Genomic DNA, 18,527 nt, shown 5'->3' with positions numbered 1-18,527 from the left:
TCATGGTAATAGGGACCCAAGCTGGGCAGGGTTTGGCATAACAGATGGCATGTCAGAAGATGTCTATGTTCTACGGTGCTGACTTGGCAGCGCTTCGGTACAAGAAGAGGCCAAGGTGCCTGCTCTTTTAGCATGCCATACTAGATTTTACACAACAGCACCACCGCTAATGGTGTGTACATGATCTTTTTGCGAAATACTGCAGCACATACAATTCTGTAAAATGCTCTCTTATACACAATTGCAATAATAGTGATTGTCTGATGTTGAAAGGAGTAATACTACTTTATACCACAAATAATACCACTAATACCACTCCCACCTCCCAGAAGCACTAGGTAAACTAGGCAGACTTAATTGGCCCTGTGTATGATTGTGTGTGAGTGATACGTCGGGATGGATTGGTGTCCTGTCCAGTGTATTAGCATTACCACTTAGCACATAGGGTTCCTGGGACAGTCTCAGGATCTGCCACCTAAGCAGCATGAAGTGGTTAGTAAATAATGGATGTATAATACAGTACTGTGCAAAAGTCTTGAGCCACTTCTCATTTCTTCATATTAAATTCAATTAAAATAATCGGGAACAATTGTTTACTGTGACAGGCTAAAAAGTTCCTAAAGATACAATTTCAATCGAAAATCGGTTGTTTATATAATAACCTCAGCAGCAACCTCATTTCCCCTCTCATCTGTTTCAACTACTAAGAATTCAGCACCACCCATGTACTAATCACTGGCCTGATCATCTGCCATCATGTGCGATTGTTTCTCACTGGTTCATAACTTACCGTGGATGCTTTTGTTTGTTTTTTAATGATTGAATGATTTGTAGGTCACTGTGTGGCTTAACAAACAAAAAACATTCCTCTGAAAATGGTCAGGGACTGGACTGAAATTGTCTTTCAGGAAACCTGGAGAAATATTTCTCAAGACTATATTTAAAAATACATGAAAGTCTGGCTCTTTGGATGCAAAATATGAAGAAATGAGTAGTGGCTGAAGATATTTGCACATTACTGTATGGATGAAAAATATCTGTAACAATATAAATCTTTTTTTTATACTTCTTTGATTACTGGATTGTGATCATTTGTCTAATAGGTGAGCATCCATACAGACGAGTGGTTTGAAGTATCAACTTCTCTTCCATCAGTGTCCAGTGCCAACTGCCTGCTAGAAGTCATTATCCAGTCAATAGTCATTCATCACCATCTCTCTCTCTCTCTTTTTTAATCTGTGTACCTGGTAATCAATAATTCTCCTCTCTCATCAATTCCTCTCATGCTGGCGGTGTGAAAGACAGGTAGGGAAAGCGTGCCATAAGTTCAATTAATTGAACGGCAGCAGACATTAGCAAGAGCGTTGACAAATGCTGCAACAAATGGCGACATGAATTTGGTGTCAGCATTACTGAGGGATGAGCGCATGTACGGTGGCGTCTGCCTCCCAACCTGCTTTTCCAGGCCAAGTCGAATCAGAATAAGACGAGGTCGACCTCCTGTCAGAGAATCCTTAAATAAAGGCTTTTCTTCTGAACTGTCACCTTTCAGTGACAGCACACTGACTGTAGTCTGTAGAAGAGACAAGTCTGAAATGTCAATGATGTGATTGTAAACATGTCGTGTGTGTAGTGGGGGGAAGGGGGGCATGTTTTTAAATGTCTCCACAAGCACAGGCATATCTGACATGTTTTACCTTATGGAGACAGTTGGGACATTTGGATGGTACTTGCTAGGAAAACTGGCTTTTCAACAAACAAACAAAACATTTTTTTGGTTTATATATTAGAGACAATATGTTTAATTGTAGGATTTAAAAAACGTCTTTTATAGTGCACAAAATAATTTCTAAATAGTGGATGATGTTATAGATACTTTTACAAACACCCTACATCAGAAAAAAACTTTATTTAATCCATGAAATTAAATACTCTTAATATGCTCAACCTAACATCTGAAAAATTAGAGGTTGACAAAAATTAAGATGAAGAAGTATCCAAAGTATTATTGCCAAAATATCACAGGATGTAAGTGTTTTCTATGTTAAGGGGAAAATTAGAATTAAAGATGTCAAGCAGGTGTAAGTAACACTGAAAGGGGAAGCAGCTTTGGTTGAGACAGTCGAGGGTAAAGAAGATCCAGGACACTAAAATGAGGAAGAAATTGTCCTATTATGTGACAATGACCTTTAAGACCTTTATCCTTGACAAAGAAACCGTCAGGTGTAAATTGCCCAGTGTAAGGGCACTGCTGCTTCTTTTACTCCCCGAAAAACTGCTTTAAAGTGAGGCTTATTACTGGGGCATAGTCTGGCTATCTCCAATAGTAGAGATAACAAGGAAATAATACTATGCGCTGACATAGAATCAGTAAATAAAAATCACTCTGCAAGTGCAAACACTTGATCTGTTCTGTTCAGCTAACACCTAACCTGTAGTATTTAGTAGTGGACTTTGTATTTTCTTTAAAAAAAAAATTATTATATTAAGTAATGGTGAACCTGTCAATCTGTGAATTTTATGCAAAACCCATTTGCATTTTAAAAATATTACTTGATTTGTTCATGTATAAGAAAGTACAGTATTTTTTTTTTGTACAGACATCTTTTCATATTAGGAGCCTGTTTGACCTTTTTTCCCCTATTGTGTCTTTTTTAGGTTCATGGCCTGGAAAAGCAGGTTGGGAAATCTTTGGATTACCTGGAGCTAGGCGCAGCAGGGTCTGTCCTGAAGCCCGTTCCTTATGGTGGAGCTGGAGGAGGAGGCATTGGGGCAGGTGGAGGAGTTAAACCCCCATTCCAGACCTCCAGGATATTCTCCTCTATGGACCACACACCTATGAAACCCAAACCACCTACCTTCGGCTTACCAAACCCATACGATTGGGCCAGGAACCAGTCACAGTTCCTGGATCAGACAGGCTATCACTCGAAGCGCAAACCTCCCCTCAAAACCGCCATGAAGACCAAGAAGATCTTCGGCTGGGGCGACTTCTACTTCACCGTCAAAACAGTGAAGTTCAACCTGCTGGTGACAGGCAAGATCGTGGACCACGTCAATGGCACATTCACCGTCTACTTCCGCCACAACTCGTCAAGCCTCGGCAACGTGACTGTCAGCATCGTCCCACCTTCGAAGATAGTGGAGTTTGAGGTAGTCCAGCAGCAAAGCACTCTACATCAACCAGAGATTCAGTTTCACCAGCCTCACCAGTCAACCATCGATCCCAAAGACATCAAGACCTTTAACTGTCGTGTCGAGTATAAGAAGACCAACCGTTCCAAGAAGCCCAAACCGTGTCTGTATGATCCGTCTCAGACCTGTTTCACTGAACACACCCAATCCAATGCTGCCTGGCTTTGTGCCAAGCCCTTCAAAGTTATCTGCATCTTCATCTCCTTTTTCAGCATCGACTACAAGCTTGTGCAGAAGGTCTGTCCAGACTACAATTTTCAGAGTGAACAACCGTACTTTGGATGAAGAGCGCCAAAGTAAATGGTGTAGAGGATGACCGACATATGGGATGTTGTTATGTGTTGTGTGTCTCTTCTACTTTCTTAAGGTTATATGGATCCCATAAAAAATGGTCAATATGGTGGACAGTGAGTTTTTACAGGTGCTGAGGAGAAGTTATTGTTCCAAGTTTAATTTGTATATATTGTGAAAAAAGCCAACTCAGTTAAGCTGAATAAAACAAAAAATTATTTATTGTTTTTGTTGAATTTTGTCTGTTTGACTGTTAGAAATTTGGAAGAATGAAAGATTCAAAGTGATTTTTTTTTTTGTATTGTTCCTTTATATGACCCAGAGCTTACAGAAATGTCATTAGGATGATGTTATAAATGGAAGGATCATAGCACTGATTGTAACAGATTCAGAAACTAGCGCTGCACACAGTGCTGTTACATTGTGCACCCAGGATTAAAACAGCTTATAATCACACCTGGAGAGAGTGTGTTTTACTCTGTCAAACTTACAGTGTAAGCAAGACACAACATGGACATAGATACTCTTCATCAGCAAGTTATTCCGTTGTCATTTAGACATCAGGCACATATGCAGCATATGCACCCAAAAATCCCTATATACATATATGCCCAAAATGTTGTTTAATTTCAGATTATAGTCTATTAATGAAAAGTGGGCATTTTTTCTTCCCAATATTTTAGTAATATAATACTGCATAATATTATGATAATACTAATCTTGTTTTGGATCCTCCTGTTATCTAAATAGAAGAACATGAGTTCTGGAAGTTGTTTAAATGCCTTGTGCATTATGATTAAAGCTGCTATTCAAAATCTCTGAAAATGTATATGCATTAGTACAGACTATGTGCCCTTATCCACCCTATAGATAAGCAGTGGATGAGTGAAAAGTTACATATGTAAAGAAAGAGATCACCATTAACATGATGTGTCTAGTGGAAGAACCAATTAAATATATTATTTTTCTATACTCTGGCTTAATTTTTACCCGGTGGGTGTTACAAAGTCACAGACACATGGAAATTATATAGTCACATCTTATCTTACTCATTTTATTTTACTCTGTTTGGTTTGCACAGTAAAGTACCAAAAGATATTAACATTTTAATTTCTGGACAACCGATTAGTCTGTGAAAAAAGGGGGTTAAAAAAAAACTGAAATCGCAGGTCTGTGAATAAAGTATTGCTTGATGATGTGTATATTTGACATTGAAAAAAAAATGTGTGTAAATAATCTATCATAAAATAAATAATTAAATCTGGTCTGAATGTCTGTATGTATTTTGTTAAGTTAGGAAATGCTTGACCATGAATTTTAAATACTGTAGTGACCTCTAGCTCTCTATGTTAGGGTTTTTTAATAAAAGTCACTGTGTGCAGGTAATCAGTAATTGAGGTCAAATGCAAGTGGCAAGAATGAATACCCAGCAGTTTTAGAATTGCCATTTCCATCATATCACTTTCCTTCTGAGTAACATAGCAGGGGCCTTAAAACCTATCATAATTTATTTTGACCTTAGGTCTAGTACCACATAAGCTCAACAATCCCTCAAAATTTAAATGAACAACATCGGAGTTAGATAAATCGTTATCCATTTTTTCCTGGGGCCGATTACATTAAAGCAATTCTAATCATTATTTTACATGGGTACATTTGCAAAGAAATCTTTTCTTATGGCTTTCCATCAGTAAAATGGTACGATATAGCAGGGCTTTTTTTTTTTTTTTTTATAGGCTGTACACGTGAGATGGTGGTCACAAGCTGAGTACTAATAGGAAAATCGTCACCTTTTGCCGGCCCCTGCTATGTCCTACTTGTTCTCTTTTCTATTCTCGACTTGTTGAGGAGTTGAGGGAATGGATTTAGGATGCTGAATATACTGCTCTAATCCTTTTTTTTTTTTTTTTTTTTGCTAATCTTTAATTCTGCAAGTTCACAGAGCATGTGCTGAGGTACACAGCATTTTTTTATTTTATTTTATTAAATTGATTTTCCAAAACGGATTGTGTTCCTGAATAAGACACATGGGAAATCGTTTATGGTGGTAAATAACAGAATGGTACCTGGTGATGCAGGAAATCTTAAAATCTTCATTTAAAAAAAAAGGGAAAGGTGTGGAATTTTTTTTTTTTTTTTTTGCCTAAGTCCTGATGAACAAGAGACATAATTAATGCCCAAGTGACAGCATGTCAACTTTCCTGAATTAAAGCTAGGCTTACAAGTACTAGAACCTTTTTTTAGTAACCCTTAAAAGTGTCTTTGTTCTGGATTGACAATACCATGGTGGTTTTTACATCAGAGGCAGGCGAAGATGTGGACGAACAAGCTCTGGAAGCAAGTAGATGTTAAAAGGCAGAAACAATCAGAATTAGGATGTGGTACCTTGTGGCATGATTATAGCCAGGGATTGGCACATCCCGCAAGAATGTGGTGCATTTTACTGTTAACATCTAGAGCAAAGTGAAAGCTGGTCTATTTGAGAGCAAACAACTCACTGACCAATGTGGTTAAGAAACTGATGTTTTGTGGCACAGTACGTTGGCATTTGATTGACAAAACTGACAGCTGCGCGCCCTGCCATGGTTATTAATGTCAAAAATGACACTGCAGAGCATTCAATAGACCATGCAACTAGTAGTGAAGATGGAACATTTCAGGCCAAGCAGGCGACAGTTGATGGGTCTTCCATCCCACTAACCATCAGACTAGACCTACGTCTCGGGTAAATGCCATAGTTCACATGTCTGAAATTATGGGCATGGCACCTAAGAGGAACTCCAGTGTACTAGAATGTTGACAGGCGTCATTGTTACCATAATGGTGTTAAACAATAGGTACTGTATGAGCCCATTATTTTCTGACATAAACAGCATTTCATTTTTTTCAGAGTCAAAAGGCAGCATCTCTTTCTTGTTCTTCTCTAACAGTGTATGCAGAAACATTGTCATTTGATGTTTGCACCAGCAGCAAATTGGCCCCGTTTCACAATGGGTTTGCAGCTTGGGCATCTAGCACCAATGGAGGAAGAGAAATAAAAGTGGTTTTAATAGACAGCCTTTTACTGAAAGAAAACTATATCTTGCTAAGTGGAAAGATTGCATGCATGTGGTTGGAGTAAAGGGTCTGTATTGGGGACCAATGTTTACCAAACCAAACCACAATTTTAACAAAGATTTCGTCATAGTTTATCAATAAACTTATCAACCTACAGTAGTATCTGGACCAGGAGGTGAGAAGTAATTGTCAAGTGAGTAGATGCACAGCACAATCTCCAAGGTTGAAGTTACATCCAGCGTGTTTATATACAGTAGATCCAGTTGGACTCATGAATTCTGAGCACTTTACTTGCTGGCTCTGTGTTCAGCAAGCGACTTTAAAGCATGATGTCCCTTGTGTGTGTAATCTCAGGGACATGTGGAATTGCGCACCAGTTTGAATGCCACCATTTAAATGCTTTGAAAAGGATCATAGTGGCTTCACTCTTTAAAGACAGGTAGAAGAATAAGAGGTACCTTCTTCCTTTAAATGTTATTCAACCTGCTACAGCCACCCGGAGGTTATTGTCTAAAAACAACTGATTTTACAGATCAATTTTTTTCTTTGTGGCAATGTGCTTTGTAGTGATTCTGAGTAATTCTAAATCTCTACAGAGAACAGTATCAGCAAAAGAGTAATGTTCATCTTCAGTAGCCTAAGGAACAATATAAACATCATAAATGATTCTCAGTCTGGTATTTGTAATTGGTCTGGGGTGGTATGTAATAATGACATAAACTCTCATGAGGATTTTGATACACTAACTTCACTAATTCTGAAAGAATCCACCCTGGTGGTCCACCAATCGGTAGCATGGCTGGACATGTAACCATTAATTTAGAGCACTACAACTGCAGACTAATTTTATGTTGTGCTGTGGATACAGTAAGATGTAGATCTTAAAAAATACTTATGTACATGCATCAGCCACAAAACTAACACCACTGCAAGGTGAATTGAATAACATTGGTTATCAATTATATACCAGTAAACTGGTGACAGGATCATGGACATCCAAGGCTCATCTATGCCTGTGGGGTCCAAAGGCTAACCCGTCCAGTCCAATTCATCATCAAAGGCCAATGTAGCGAATAATTGCTGAAAAAGGTAATGCTGACCATGATACAGTAGAAAGGTATCAGAATACACAGTGCTTCACAGCTCACCACATACTGTATGGCTTAGCAGGCAAAGGGGTCAAGGTCATTGATCTGGCATCCAAATTCCCTGGATATTAATCTGACTGAGCATCCATGGAATCCTCTGGACAAAAAAGTCTGATCCATGGAAATCCCACCTTGCAACCCACAACACCCAAAAGGTCTGTAAATAATGTCCCAGACAGCAAACCCCAGAGTTCTTGTGGAGTCACGCCCTAAGGAGCCAGAGCTGCACTGGTGACACTAGGGAAACCCACACAATATTGGGATTGGGCATAGTGTTTTGGCTTTTAATGTTATGGCTGATGGGTGTTCATGGTATTTGCAGGCAGAGTAACATATGCACTGTAATATGACCTGATGGAGAATGCAACTATATATGTTTTAAATTTATGTTATATTCAACACAAATGAATATGCCAAAACTAACATCAAAAGGTCACAGGTCAGACACCTAGTGTGCATGCACGGAAATCTATGATTTAGGAACTGACTGATGATATTAGTATCTTAAAATAATAAACAGTATTTTCAGACCTTCTAATGTTAATGTGGACTAGACCAAACTCTCCATACAATAACCTTCAGTAACTGCTTCCTCTTGGTTAGGGCTGTATTATATGCAGAGCCTAACTTCAAGCATTTCACATACAGTACAACTCCTGGCAAAAATTACTTAGAGAGTGTTCAACCATTTTTTTAAAATAAATAAATGAGATTTGACACAAAATATTTTAATGGCTTCTATTCTGTGCTTCTTTGCTCTGTTGCAAGAAGCATTATCATCCTAAACTTTAATTTCATCACTAAACTTATTTTCTGTCAATGAGATATGAAAAGTGTCCAAAATTTAAAGTCATGTTAAAGTCATAACTTGTCGAGAAATGCAGCAACATACCGTGAATAAGTAAGGAAACTGAATTTTATTGGGTTGTATTAGACTGACACCCGGCAAACGTTTCAGCATCATCTCCTTAGCCGCTGCAAATTTATGATCTATCACTGAATTTCACTTTAATCCAGTCATCTAATCTCCCTGTTCATTTCTTTCTAGCACACTGTAAAAATGTCTACTATTTAGGTGTTAGTGTGTTTTTTTTTTTTACAGTATGTAAATCCCATTTCATCTGTTTCATCTGAGTTCTGCCACAAAATTGCCTCCTGTTTCCACCCATTTACTTTTCATTTGTTTTGTTGTGCATTTTCTATTTTCAAGGCTTATTACTTTCAGTTTTCTATCCTAATGCCTTTTAGATTAATCTAACAACCTTCAAGCAGTTTTAAGGCAGCGGGAGGAAACTGGAATACACCAAGGAAACCAAGGTGGTCACAGTGAAAAAATTTAAACTTTCCAGACACGAACCAGAGACAGGGATCAAGCCCTACTGTATACCCTGAAGCTGTGAGGCATCAACACAACCTTTTGCTCTGTCAGTATCTCATTACTTTACATTTTCTACATTACCTTTATTTTTCACAAACAGTATATTCAGATTGGCGCCACATCCAGCGGTGTACCAGGTCTATCCCCAGGGACTGGGTCTAGGCCTTCCACGACCCTGTACAGGATAACCGGTATGGACAACGAGTGAGTGAGTAATACAGAACATCTATACAGTATATCTGGCTACATTAACTAATAAATCTATACCCTATCACATAACAAAGAATATGAAATTTACATTTTAACAACTCATTAGTGTCTGAATTGGGTCAAGAGCATCATTTTTAGTTTTGATTTGTTAAGACATTAACTAGTTCATCAGAAAGGCATTTAAATATTAGCTATGGAAATATAGCTAAGTCCTGGGTACGTTAAATCTTTAATAATATGCAGCTTTTCTCCAGCTTATATAAGTTTAATTAAATTAAAATATTTGCATAATGATCCATCCAGGAACCTCTGTAGTCCAATTAGGGACCATGGAGGCCAATGGTGATTCAAATTGCAGCATATTGTTATATTTTTTTAAACATGGTATGACTTTTGGTCAACATTTAAATGAACTTTCACACACACTTGGGAACATCATTTAGCCTAATCTGTTTGTCTTAAAACTGTGGGAGGAAACTGGAGTGCCAGAAAGAAACCACCAAGCAAGGGGAGAACATGCAAACTCCATGCAGACAGACCTGAGGTGGAAATCAAAACCAGATCCTGGAGGTACAAGATGACGGTGCTAACCACTAACCCACCATGCATGATGAGCAGGTCCTATAATTTGCATCCTTTTAAAAATGTAAACAACTTCATGAAACAACTACAACCTGCAAAAAAAAAAAAAATTTTTTTCCAGGTTTACCCTTTTAGCAGAATGTATTGAAAAGCTATACAGCATTGGGTTGTAATTGGTCATTTGTGTTGATGTACTGTATGTCCTGATTTGCTTCGAAAATGATTAGCTTCTTCTTCTTTCTGATTCAGTCCTTTGAACCATTACCCCTGTCATAATTTAAAAATATATATTTTAAATAATAATAATACTAATGATAATAATAATGATAATAATAATAATAATAATTCAATTAAAATATAAAGGTTTATATTAGCATACAATAATGCAACCTTCCTTTTGCTTCAAGAGTAAATGTGAATAATAGAAATAGTATTTTTAACAATTTTGATTAATGCTTTATATTATAGTCTAGTTTCCTTCCGACATTAAATAACACACTGTTAACATAAACAAACCACAAACCTCTGCATTAATACTCCATTACAATCATTAACAAACTAACTTGTTTTAGTCATAAGTTGAATAAGTCAAATAAAGCCATACTGTACATTATTAATAATGTGATGAAATATTTAGTTGACTTAAAAAAATAACATAAATACAAATTCAGAAAGGGTTATCCAACTGCTTATTCTCACAATTCTCAGGACATTTTATCTGTAGTTCATGCTTCAGAGGTTGCCAGATTCCTGAGCAAAAGAGCTCAGTTTCTTTAAACAAAATTTATTTAAGCATGAAAATGTCAGAAAACGTTGAATGAATAAGGAAATAAGTTCTTTTGGGATAGTAAATGTATTACCATCTACCATAAAAGCAAGAGATAATATATATATAGCATAGTACTATAGAAAAAAATGAATGAAAAGATGGTTAGCATGAACATCTAAACCTAATTAAATATCACTGTATTATATTAATTTATATTACTGTATTAGATTATTGCCAACATATAGTTGCATAAATACTCATTTTTTTAACTAAAATTAATCCCTGAAATGTTGTTTAATGTAACAATAAACAGTAGAGTCCATTATCTTAGTCTTCAGCTATATAATAAGCACTTGATCAAGCACGTCCTATTTATTTACTTACTTACAGTACTTCCTAATAATTGTGTACAAAAAAGATAATTTCAAATTTGTGTTAAATGTGCGTGTGTGATCTCTGCAATTTCTTAATCTTTCTTAATTTTTTTTTATTATTTAATTTACCATCATACACTATTAATGAGTGATAACTTGATGACCTCCTGTAAAGAAAATCTGCTGAATTGGACCAGAAAAGCTGACTGAGCTGTGTTCATCTGCTGTGCTTTCAGATTTTTTAAATAAGTGTTGTTCATAATTTTATCCATAAATGAGCTAGTGTCACTCTTAGACATTCTGAGGGTCGAAAATTGAGACATACTCTACCACTGGAGGCCAAATTCAACTTTGTGTATGTAAGTGAGAAAACCTCAGTCAATGCATTGATATACATACAGCAGTGGCTCTAAAAACAAGGGCAACTAGGACTGCACTAAACCTGTAAATGAGTGTGCCCAAATGTGTCCATACATAATAGTATTGGATATATACTATGGCCAAACATACAAACGTATTTTCTCCAAACTGTTGCCATGATGCTGGAAGCACATAACCCTGTATGTTTTTAACTTCCGTTCACTGGAACTATGAGCCCTAACCCAAAATTGTCCAAGTATAATTATACAATTTTTACAAAACCTCCATTAAACATTTCTATTTTTATTTCTAGTTCTATCTTTCCTAGTTTAATTTAATTTTTTATTTAATTTCTATCGTATTTCTTTTATTCATATTTATTTCTTATTTGTAAACTTTAATTCTCTTCTAGGGTCAATGGCAGCCGTATAATGCATTTCACTACATTTCGTACTGTGTATGTTTGTGTATGTGACAAATAAAATTTGAATTTGAATTTAAATCCATGGTTTCCAAGATTGAAGTTGATGAATTCAAGTGGTCTGCAAAGAGCCACCTAAACCCATGGAACATTTTTGTGAGGAAAAAGGAAAGACATCAGTACATGACCTCAGTAATTCTCAAGTGACTGAATGGCGAGAAATCCCCATATCCACATTCCAGAATATAGTTTAAAGACTCCACAAAATAATGTAGTCAGTTTTTTAAGAGTAACAAAGCGACTCTCTGGTATTTAATGTTCAACATATACATTTGCATATGGTTGATAGATAAGTGTATCCATATATTTGCCTATATACACTTAGGTGCATTTGTCCGATGGCCATTGTTCCAGTAGACCCCCTTCCCGAGTTTGCACTGGATAAAGGACATGTTGTAGATCCTGCAAAAGGTACACAGTGAAGCCCAAGAAGCATCAGAAAAGACTTCTTTAAGTGGGATTGCTCAAGGATATGTCCATTAGGAAGTAGTGCTTCTCATAGGGCATTAGCAATAATGTCCTCGTGTCCTTACACTGTGAGATGAATGGCTAATTTGCTAATCCAATCATTGACAACTTTTCAAAATTTGACAGCAGCCAATTGCATAGGAACAGTAAGAAAGATGGGTGGTTTCCCATTACAGAATGATGAGAAGTCAATAAATTGGTTAACAAGAGTGATACAGATTTGTGAATAAAGCACAAGTTTTTTTTAGAGTCAGTTCAGACTTACTGGGCCATTAGTACGTACATGATCTTATAGTCAAGTCATGTAGTTCTCCCACTTATTGATCTCCAGCAGATAGACAGTTTTAGGAGGCTTCAGGTATTTGGGGTATGATGACAACCTCCATTTGGTGCAAAGGATATAGTATACAGTATTTGGCAAGGTGTTCATTAGCCACAGCCTTTGCAACACTTTCTAACTTTATGGTTGTTCCTAATTTGTATTTCTTTATACATTGTAAAGCAATGCAAAAGCTCCCAAAATATGCGATAATCTCTTTTGAACTCATTTGAAGTTGAGATGTATCTGCCACTCATGATCTGTAAAGCCTTCATATCAGCTCCGGAATCCAATATGCATATTGAACATGTAGTTTCTTGCAGGAAACTTTAGGTCCAACTTTGTTGATTAATTGCTGAATTCTGCATACTATGGTCAGAATCGGTGGTAGAGGTGAAAATGTATGTATGTACAGCAGACAGTGAGACCAAGGCCAGTGCATCCTAATATATATTGGATAACCCAGCTCCATAAGAAAGAACCACAGTTGAATTGGCATCAGTAAAGAAGTGCACCTACAAGTAGGCTTTCTCAAATTTTCTGGGACACCACTAGTGGGTGTAGACACCTACTATCTGAGCATTATACTGCCTGAATACGGGACCAGACAAGACATTCTTGTGCTCTTTGGAAGAGTAGCAGATGGAAGAATCACTCTGACAACTGCCATACTTGTTAAAAGAGTTGGGTGGTGGGGGGTGAGCTAAAATTCTGCATGAATTCATACTCACTGGGGATACGGGGAAACAGAGGGAAACCCAACTGCTGCCTCTGTATGGATATTAACCGTGGCCACCTGACTTCACAAGTTCTTTGCTGGAGATTGTGATAGGGCATAGGAAACCACTCAACCATGGAATGTAAAAAATACTCTTAGCCTTTTTAAATGCAGCTATTGAAGCAACGTTATAGAATTGAATTGGCAGCCCAACCCATTTATACAAGAAGGCTATAAATGCACAGGACACAAAGCACATAAATGATGTAAGTGCTAGCATAATGGTGGAAAACCTTTTGTAAGCAGTGAAGATGCTGATGCTTGACCAATAGCTCTGGTTTTACTTTTGTCAAACATAAAGTGCCCAAACTGAAACAGACTAAGTAAACTATGAAGTGGCTTTACATTGTTATAACTAATAGGCATGTATACAGATGATTCTCATCGCTGTATAAGAAGCAGTAAAAAAAAAAAAATGTCATTGTTGGTCTTTTGGTTGCTTTCGTCAAGGAGTTGCCACAACAGACCCTCAGATGTAAAGATGTGACTGGATGCACTTCCTGATGCAATCGTTTAATTTTATTCGGGCTTGGGACTGGCACTACTTTCAGCGGCTGGGACAGTGTACGCTGCATGATTGTGTTAATTTCTCCCTCTTCGCCCTGTGTCATTACTTGCCTCTTCGAAAAAAATAACAAATACTTTTACATAAATGCCGTTTTTGCAACTTCAGTCACACAACAGAAAACCCTAGATCTTGGTGGACAAAAATCAGTTTCTTCTTTGTGTATGCGTGTGTGTTATTGTGGACAAGATGTTCTTTTGTTCTTGAGAATTATGATGTTACACCTTAGACTGGTATCTAAATTAGAACCTTTCTGTTGGTACGACACTATAAGAATGTTTCACAGACAGCAATGTTCCTGGTAAGAAATGTCCTAATTGGTTTATACAGTGTGTTCTGTTTAAATTCATTGATTATTACTGAGAATTTTTCCATCAGGTCCTTTCTGTTGGATCTATGCATTCAGAGTTACGTTTTTAGGGAAAATAATTTGGATCATTAGGAACATTAATAATAATAATTAAAAACATTAATATTTTAACATTACAGATTCTTAAGTCTCCTGCCACCTTCAAAAAACAAGCTGGTTGGTGGAGTGAGGGAGAATATGAATGCAAGTGCGGTGTCTTGCATTGAGATAGCATCCCAACCCATTCCAATGCAGCAGCTGTAGAGGTTAAGGAAGCAGTGTGGAATTGTCAAGCCCTCTTCTACCTCTGAGCTGAACTGCAGGGAAAACATTAACAAGCATTCTGTCACTGAGCAAACCCAACTTACTGCTGTGTTATTTAAAAAAAAATAATAATAATACAGAAACAGCACTGCTGTCCTGCCTGCACGATGGAATTATTTCTGAGCCTAAGACATCTGAACAAAAAAGGGATAAAAGATCATTTCATAAGTTTCATAAGATTCATAAGTTAGTTAGAATAATATATGATCACTAATATAATAATGTCACTCATATAATTTCAGGAAGCGGTCTGTGGTGTGTGGCACAGTGGCACAGCCAGTAACATTGCTGCCTCACATCTCCTGGTTTAATCCTAAGATACCTTAAGGCTTTTTGTAATGTGTCTTCATGATTGCTCCATGTCCGTGCAAGATTTCTCATAAATTTCAGGTTTCCTCCCACAAAAATAAAAGTTAAGTAGATTGGCCATGATAAATTGTACCAGGTGGGTGCTTGGGTGCATGATGCCCTGCAATGCACTGCCATCCCAGTCATGCTGTATCTCTAATTATTCAAGTGTTTTCACTGTTACTCTGACTAGTGGTGCCAGTGCTTGGGATTTTTTCCTAAATTCTTGAGATCACTTTGGGATTTAGAGATTTTGCAAAGCAATCTTGGTTTTTTTTATCTTGCTGTTAGGAATTTGCATGAAATTTTAATACCTACAGTCATATTGATATAAAATGACAAAGTATACTAAATTATCACTTGTTTGTTATACTCGTGGACATTGGTCTGAGTCATAAAGCTACCATTTTACAGTATTCTTATTATGTATTTATATTTTTGTTGTACTGTATGTGTATTCGTATCTGAAGCTGAAAGTGGTCGCAAACCTGATTTTCCCCCTTGTCTGTTACTTCTTGTAAAATACCCATATTCATGGTCAACACAGGTAATTCATCTTCTATATTGTTTATCCGGTGCCCAGGATAAACAATATAGAAGATGAATTAACTGTGTTGCCCATGAATACGGGTAATAGACAGATTTAAATATGTTTTGAGGTTGTATATACAAACACACACACACACACACTCACACACAAACTACTAAAAATTTGGGAATGCAGATTAGAGTAAATCTGCATGTCTTAGAACTGTGGGAGGAACCCCGGGACGAGAATCGAACCCTTGACCCTGGAGGTGCCACAGTGCTAACTACTATGACACTTTATCACTGTAAATGTACAGTTAGTTTCTTACACTCAAACTTCGGCTACTGTCATAGGCAATTCTGCAGTATTATTTCATTTCACCTCATGTCCACTCTGATGAATAAGTCAGTGTGACTTGATTCAGTGTGAATCAAGTCACACTGACCCTCAAATTTTCCTACAATTGCAACTGTGCTGATATGTTTCTTCCATGTTCTTCTATGTTCTTCAAACAAGACAAATCTTGTGTTTTTGGCCCGTTTTTGATTAATATCATCTGTTGATTAATTATTTTTTTTTAAATCGATATCAATCTGTGTAGTTTACACAGATTAAAACTTATTCAGGATTTCTTTTTTTTTTTTACAATGTTGGGAATGTGTGTTTATGTTTTATGAAAATGCAGAGACATCGCATTGACTCTGACCAGAAAAAAAAGTGGTTTCTGTAAATAAATGAATAACAAGTTTATGCTCTAATTTTATTATTTTTATTTTTTACATTTTATTAATGATAACATCATTATCTGTTTTAGGTTGCACTTGGTTGTGTTAGGTTGATGTAAAATGACGCCGTGGGTGCTAACTGGCTAGTCGAGACCACGCAGTGAGAGAAACTACAACTCCCATGAATCCCTTGTACACTGAGAGCTCTACTAGTAGCCTACTGGCTGTCGGGGCTGGTGTGTGTGTGTGTATGCAGAGAGCCCTGGTGCTTTGAGCTTCTAACGCTGCGTTATCATCATGTTGACACTGCCTATGAGATATTTAGTCAGGGTGAGTAGAAAAGCATGATTTACTGGACATTTAAATGGTTATGGATTAAATCGTGCAATCCGTTGTAGCAGCGTCACTGCCTGTGTGTGTTAGCCCCTGGCCTGGCGGCGGGATTAGTATCAGTAGTTTGAGCAGAATTGTTTTCTTTTTAACTTAAATAACAGCGAGTTATAAAGTGTGAGGGCAAAACGCCTCGTTGTACAGTAAACGACTCAGAGAACGACAATGGTTTTCGTTCCTGTTGCAGGTTTAGCCTGCTAGCTTTCCTATAGAGATGTTTGCTAACTGGGCTACACATAATACATTAAGGCGAGCCGAGTAAGCGTTTAATTGGGCTTTTCTGCAGCCAGAACACGTTGTCTGTCTTTGCTTTAGTGGAAATAGTTTCGTCGTCACGTGTCGTGTTGCGTTTCTTAGCAACGTCCCTGGCTAATTCAGCGAACCATAAAGTTTAAATAACAGCAGGTCTGCACTTAGCTCTAACCAAATGCCAGTGAATCTTTGAGACGTATTTACACAGCAGGTCTGTGCTGTGACTTTTTTTTTTATCTCCTCCTGGCAGACTGGTAACGTTAAACTGTGGCTGTGGGGTGTAACGTTAGCTGATAACCCGAGCTGTGTGTCAGTGCTGTAGGAGAACATGCCGCGATGATGCAACACTTCATCAGAAACTTCTCCAGCAAAGCAATGTGACCGCGCGTCTCTTCAGGGGAAACTAGCTAATGCGCGCTCAAATGGTCGCCACGTGACGTCATGAAGTAATAGATGTATTCATTGGGTCACGTTCCATTGTTTATCAAACTGTGTTCAAAGAAAATATATTTCTGAAAGCTCTGAGATACAAATGAAGCAATATCACACGTGCATGTTCCGTTCCGTTGTGCTGAATATCAGCACAGTGTGAGTGTTTAGGTTTGGTATTTATAAAATCATGATGCTTATAGAATCGCAATTTTTACTGAATCGACCAATACAGTAGGTACTGTGTTAAAATCATATTGGGAGAAATCTTTGAAATTGTGAAAGTAGGGTAATTTCCCAAAACCCAAACTTGCATATTTCTTTTTTTTTTATTTAAAATAAAGTAAATGATTTTAGAAGTTAGTATTTTTTCCAATTCATATGCATTTAGTTAAAATTATACTTTTTTATTGTCCCTGGAAATCTCTGTATGACTAGTTTCTGTTCTATATATCTAAATCTATATGAACTGAATATATATAAGAATGAAAAACATTAATCCTGTAGGTATGCAAGTTGAACGCCAAGAAAAAGCTGCATGCAGCGTTTTTTTTAATGCCGTATAAACGCACAGCCGGACAAACGCACGTCACCAAAGCCTGTGTGAACACTCTCATTGACTCCTACATGTAGAAAACACTCGCCGCTTGATCCGCGCTCACCGGACGTTACGAACACAAGAAAAACGCTCGATTTTAACGCCTGCGTGAACAAGGCCTAATAGTGAGGGTGCGGTTTGAATCCCCACAAGCATGTTATTATTTTTGTTAATATCTTGTATAAGTGTGTGTAATGAGTGGGTTTAAGAATGATTCGCTCACAGCGTTTGGAAAAAAAGGCAGATCAGCAGCTTTTAACGCACAAAGTTTTTGATAATGTACCAGCACAAGAATGTATTTCTGTCACGCAGAACAGGATTGTTTATATCTGAGGCTGATCGGACGATCATTGGTCACGGGCAATCAAATTGAAAACCACCCAATTCTGGTCACTGGCCGATCGACTGGCTCATTTTTATTATAAATATTAATTGACTTAGGAATCAGCGTGATAAGTGAATTGCCACACAGAAGAATTCTAATTTACAACCACCCCAATTTCTTTTAAAAAAACATGCATGTTTAAGTTTGAGGGTTAATTGCTAATTGATTAATTGCTTTTAAGAGTTTAACTAATTAAATATGTATTAATTTATAAAGTTGATTT

At 37.2% G+C, this 18,527-nt stretch overlaps 2 protein-coding genes across 2 annotated transcripts in view; both read left to right on the top strand.

The window, feature by feature from the left end:
- The window catches only part of LOC128526845 (neurexophilin-2), a 76,424-nt gene extending 71,715 nt beyond the window's left edge, over window positions 1–4,709 (top strand). The window contains exon 2 of the mRNA XM_053499021.1: window positions 2,659–4,709. Within this exon, the coding sequence (XP_053354996.1) occupies window positions 2,659–3,480 (822 nt within the window). The 3' untranslated portion in view covers window positions 3,481–4,709. The remainder of the gene's footprint in view (window positions 1–2,658) is intronic.
- Window positions 4,710–16,461: 11,752 nt separating this feature from the next.
- shmt2 (serine hydroxymethyltransferase 2 (mitochondrial)) overlaps window positions 16,462–18,527 on the top strand; it is a 40,277-nt gene continuing 38,211 nt past the window's right edge. Inside the window, exon 1 of the mRNA XM_053498802.1 lies at window positions 16,462–16,580. Coding sequence (XP_053354777.1) covers window positions 16,548–16,580 — 33 coding nt within the window. The 5' untranslated portion in view covers window positions 16,462–16,547. The remainder of the gene's footprint in view (window positions 16,581–18,527) is intronic.

Source organism: Clarias gariepinus, chromosome 6 (genome assembly GCF_024256425.1).
Source record: "Clarias gariepinus isolate MV-2021 ecotype Netherlands chromosome 6, CGAR_prim_01v2, whole genome shotgun sequence".
In the NCBI taxonomy this organism is placed as follows: Eukaryota; Metazoa; Chordata; class Actinopteri; order Siluriformes; family Clariidae; genus Clarias; species Clarias gariepinus.
The sequence above is the reverse complement of the archived record's forward strand: the minus strand, read 5'-3'. Positions and strand labels throughout refer to the sequence as shown.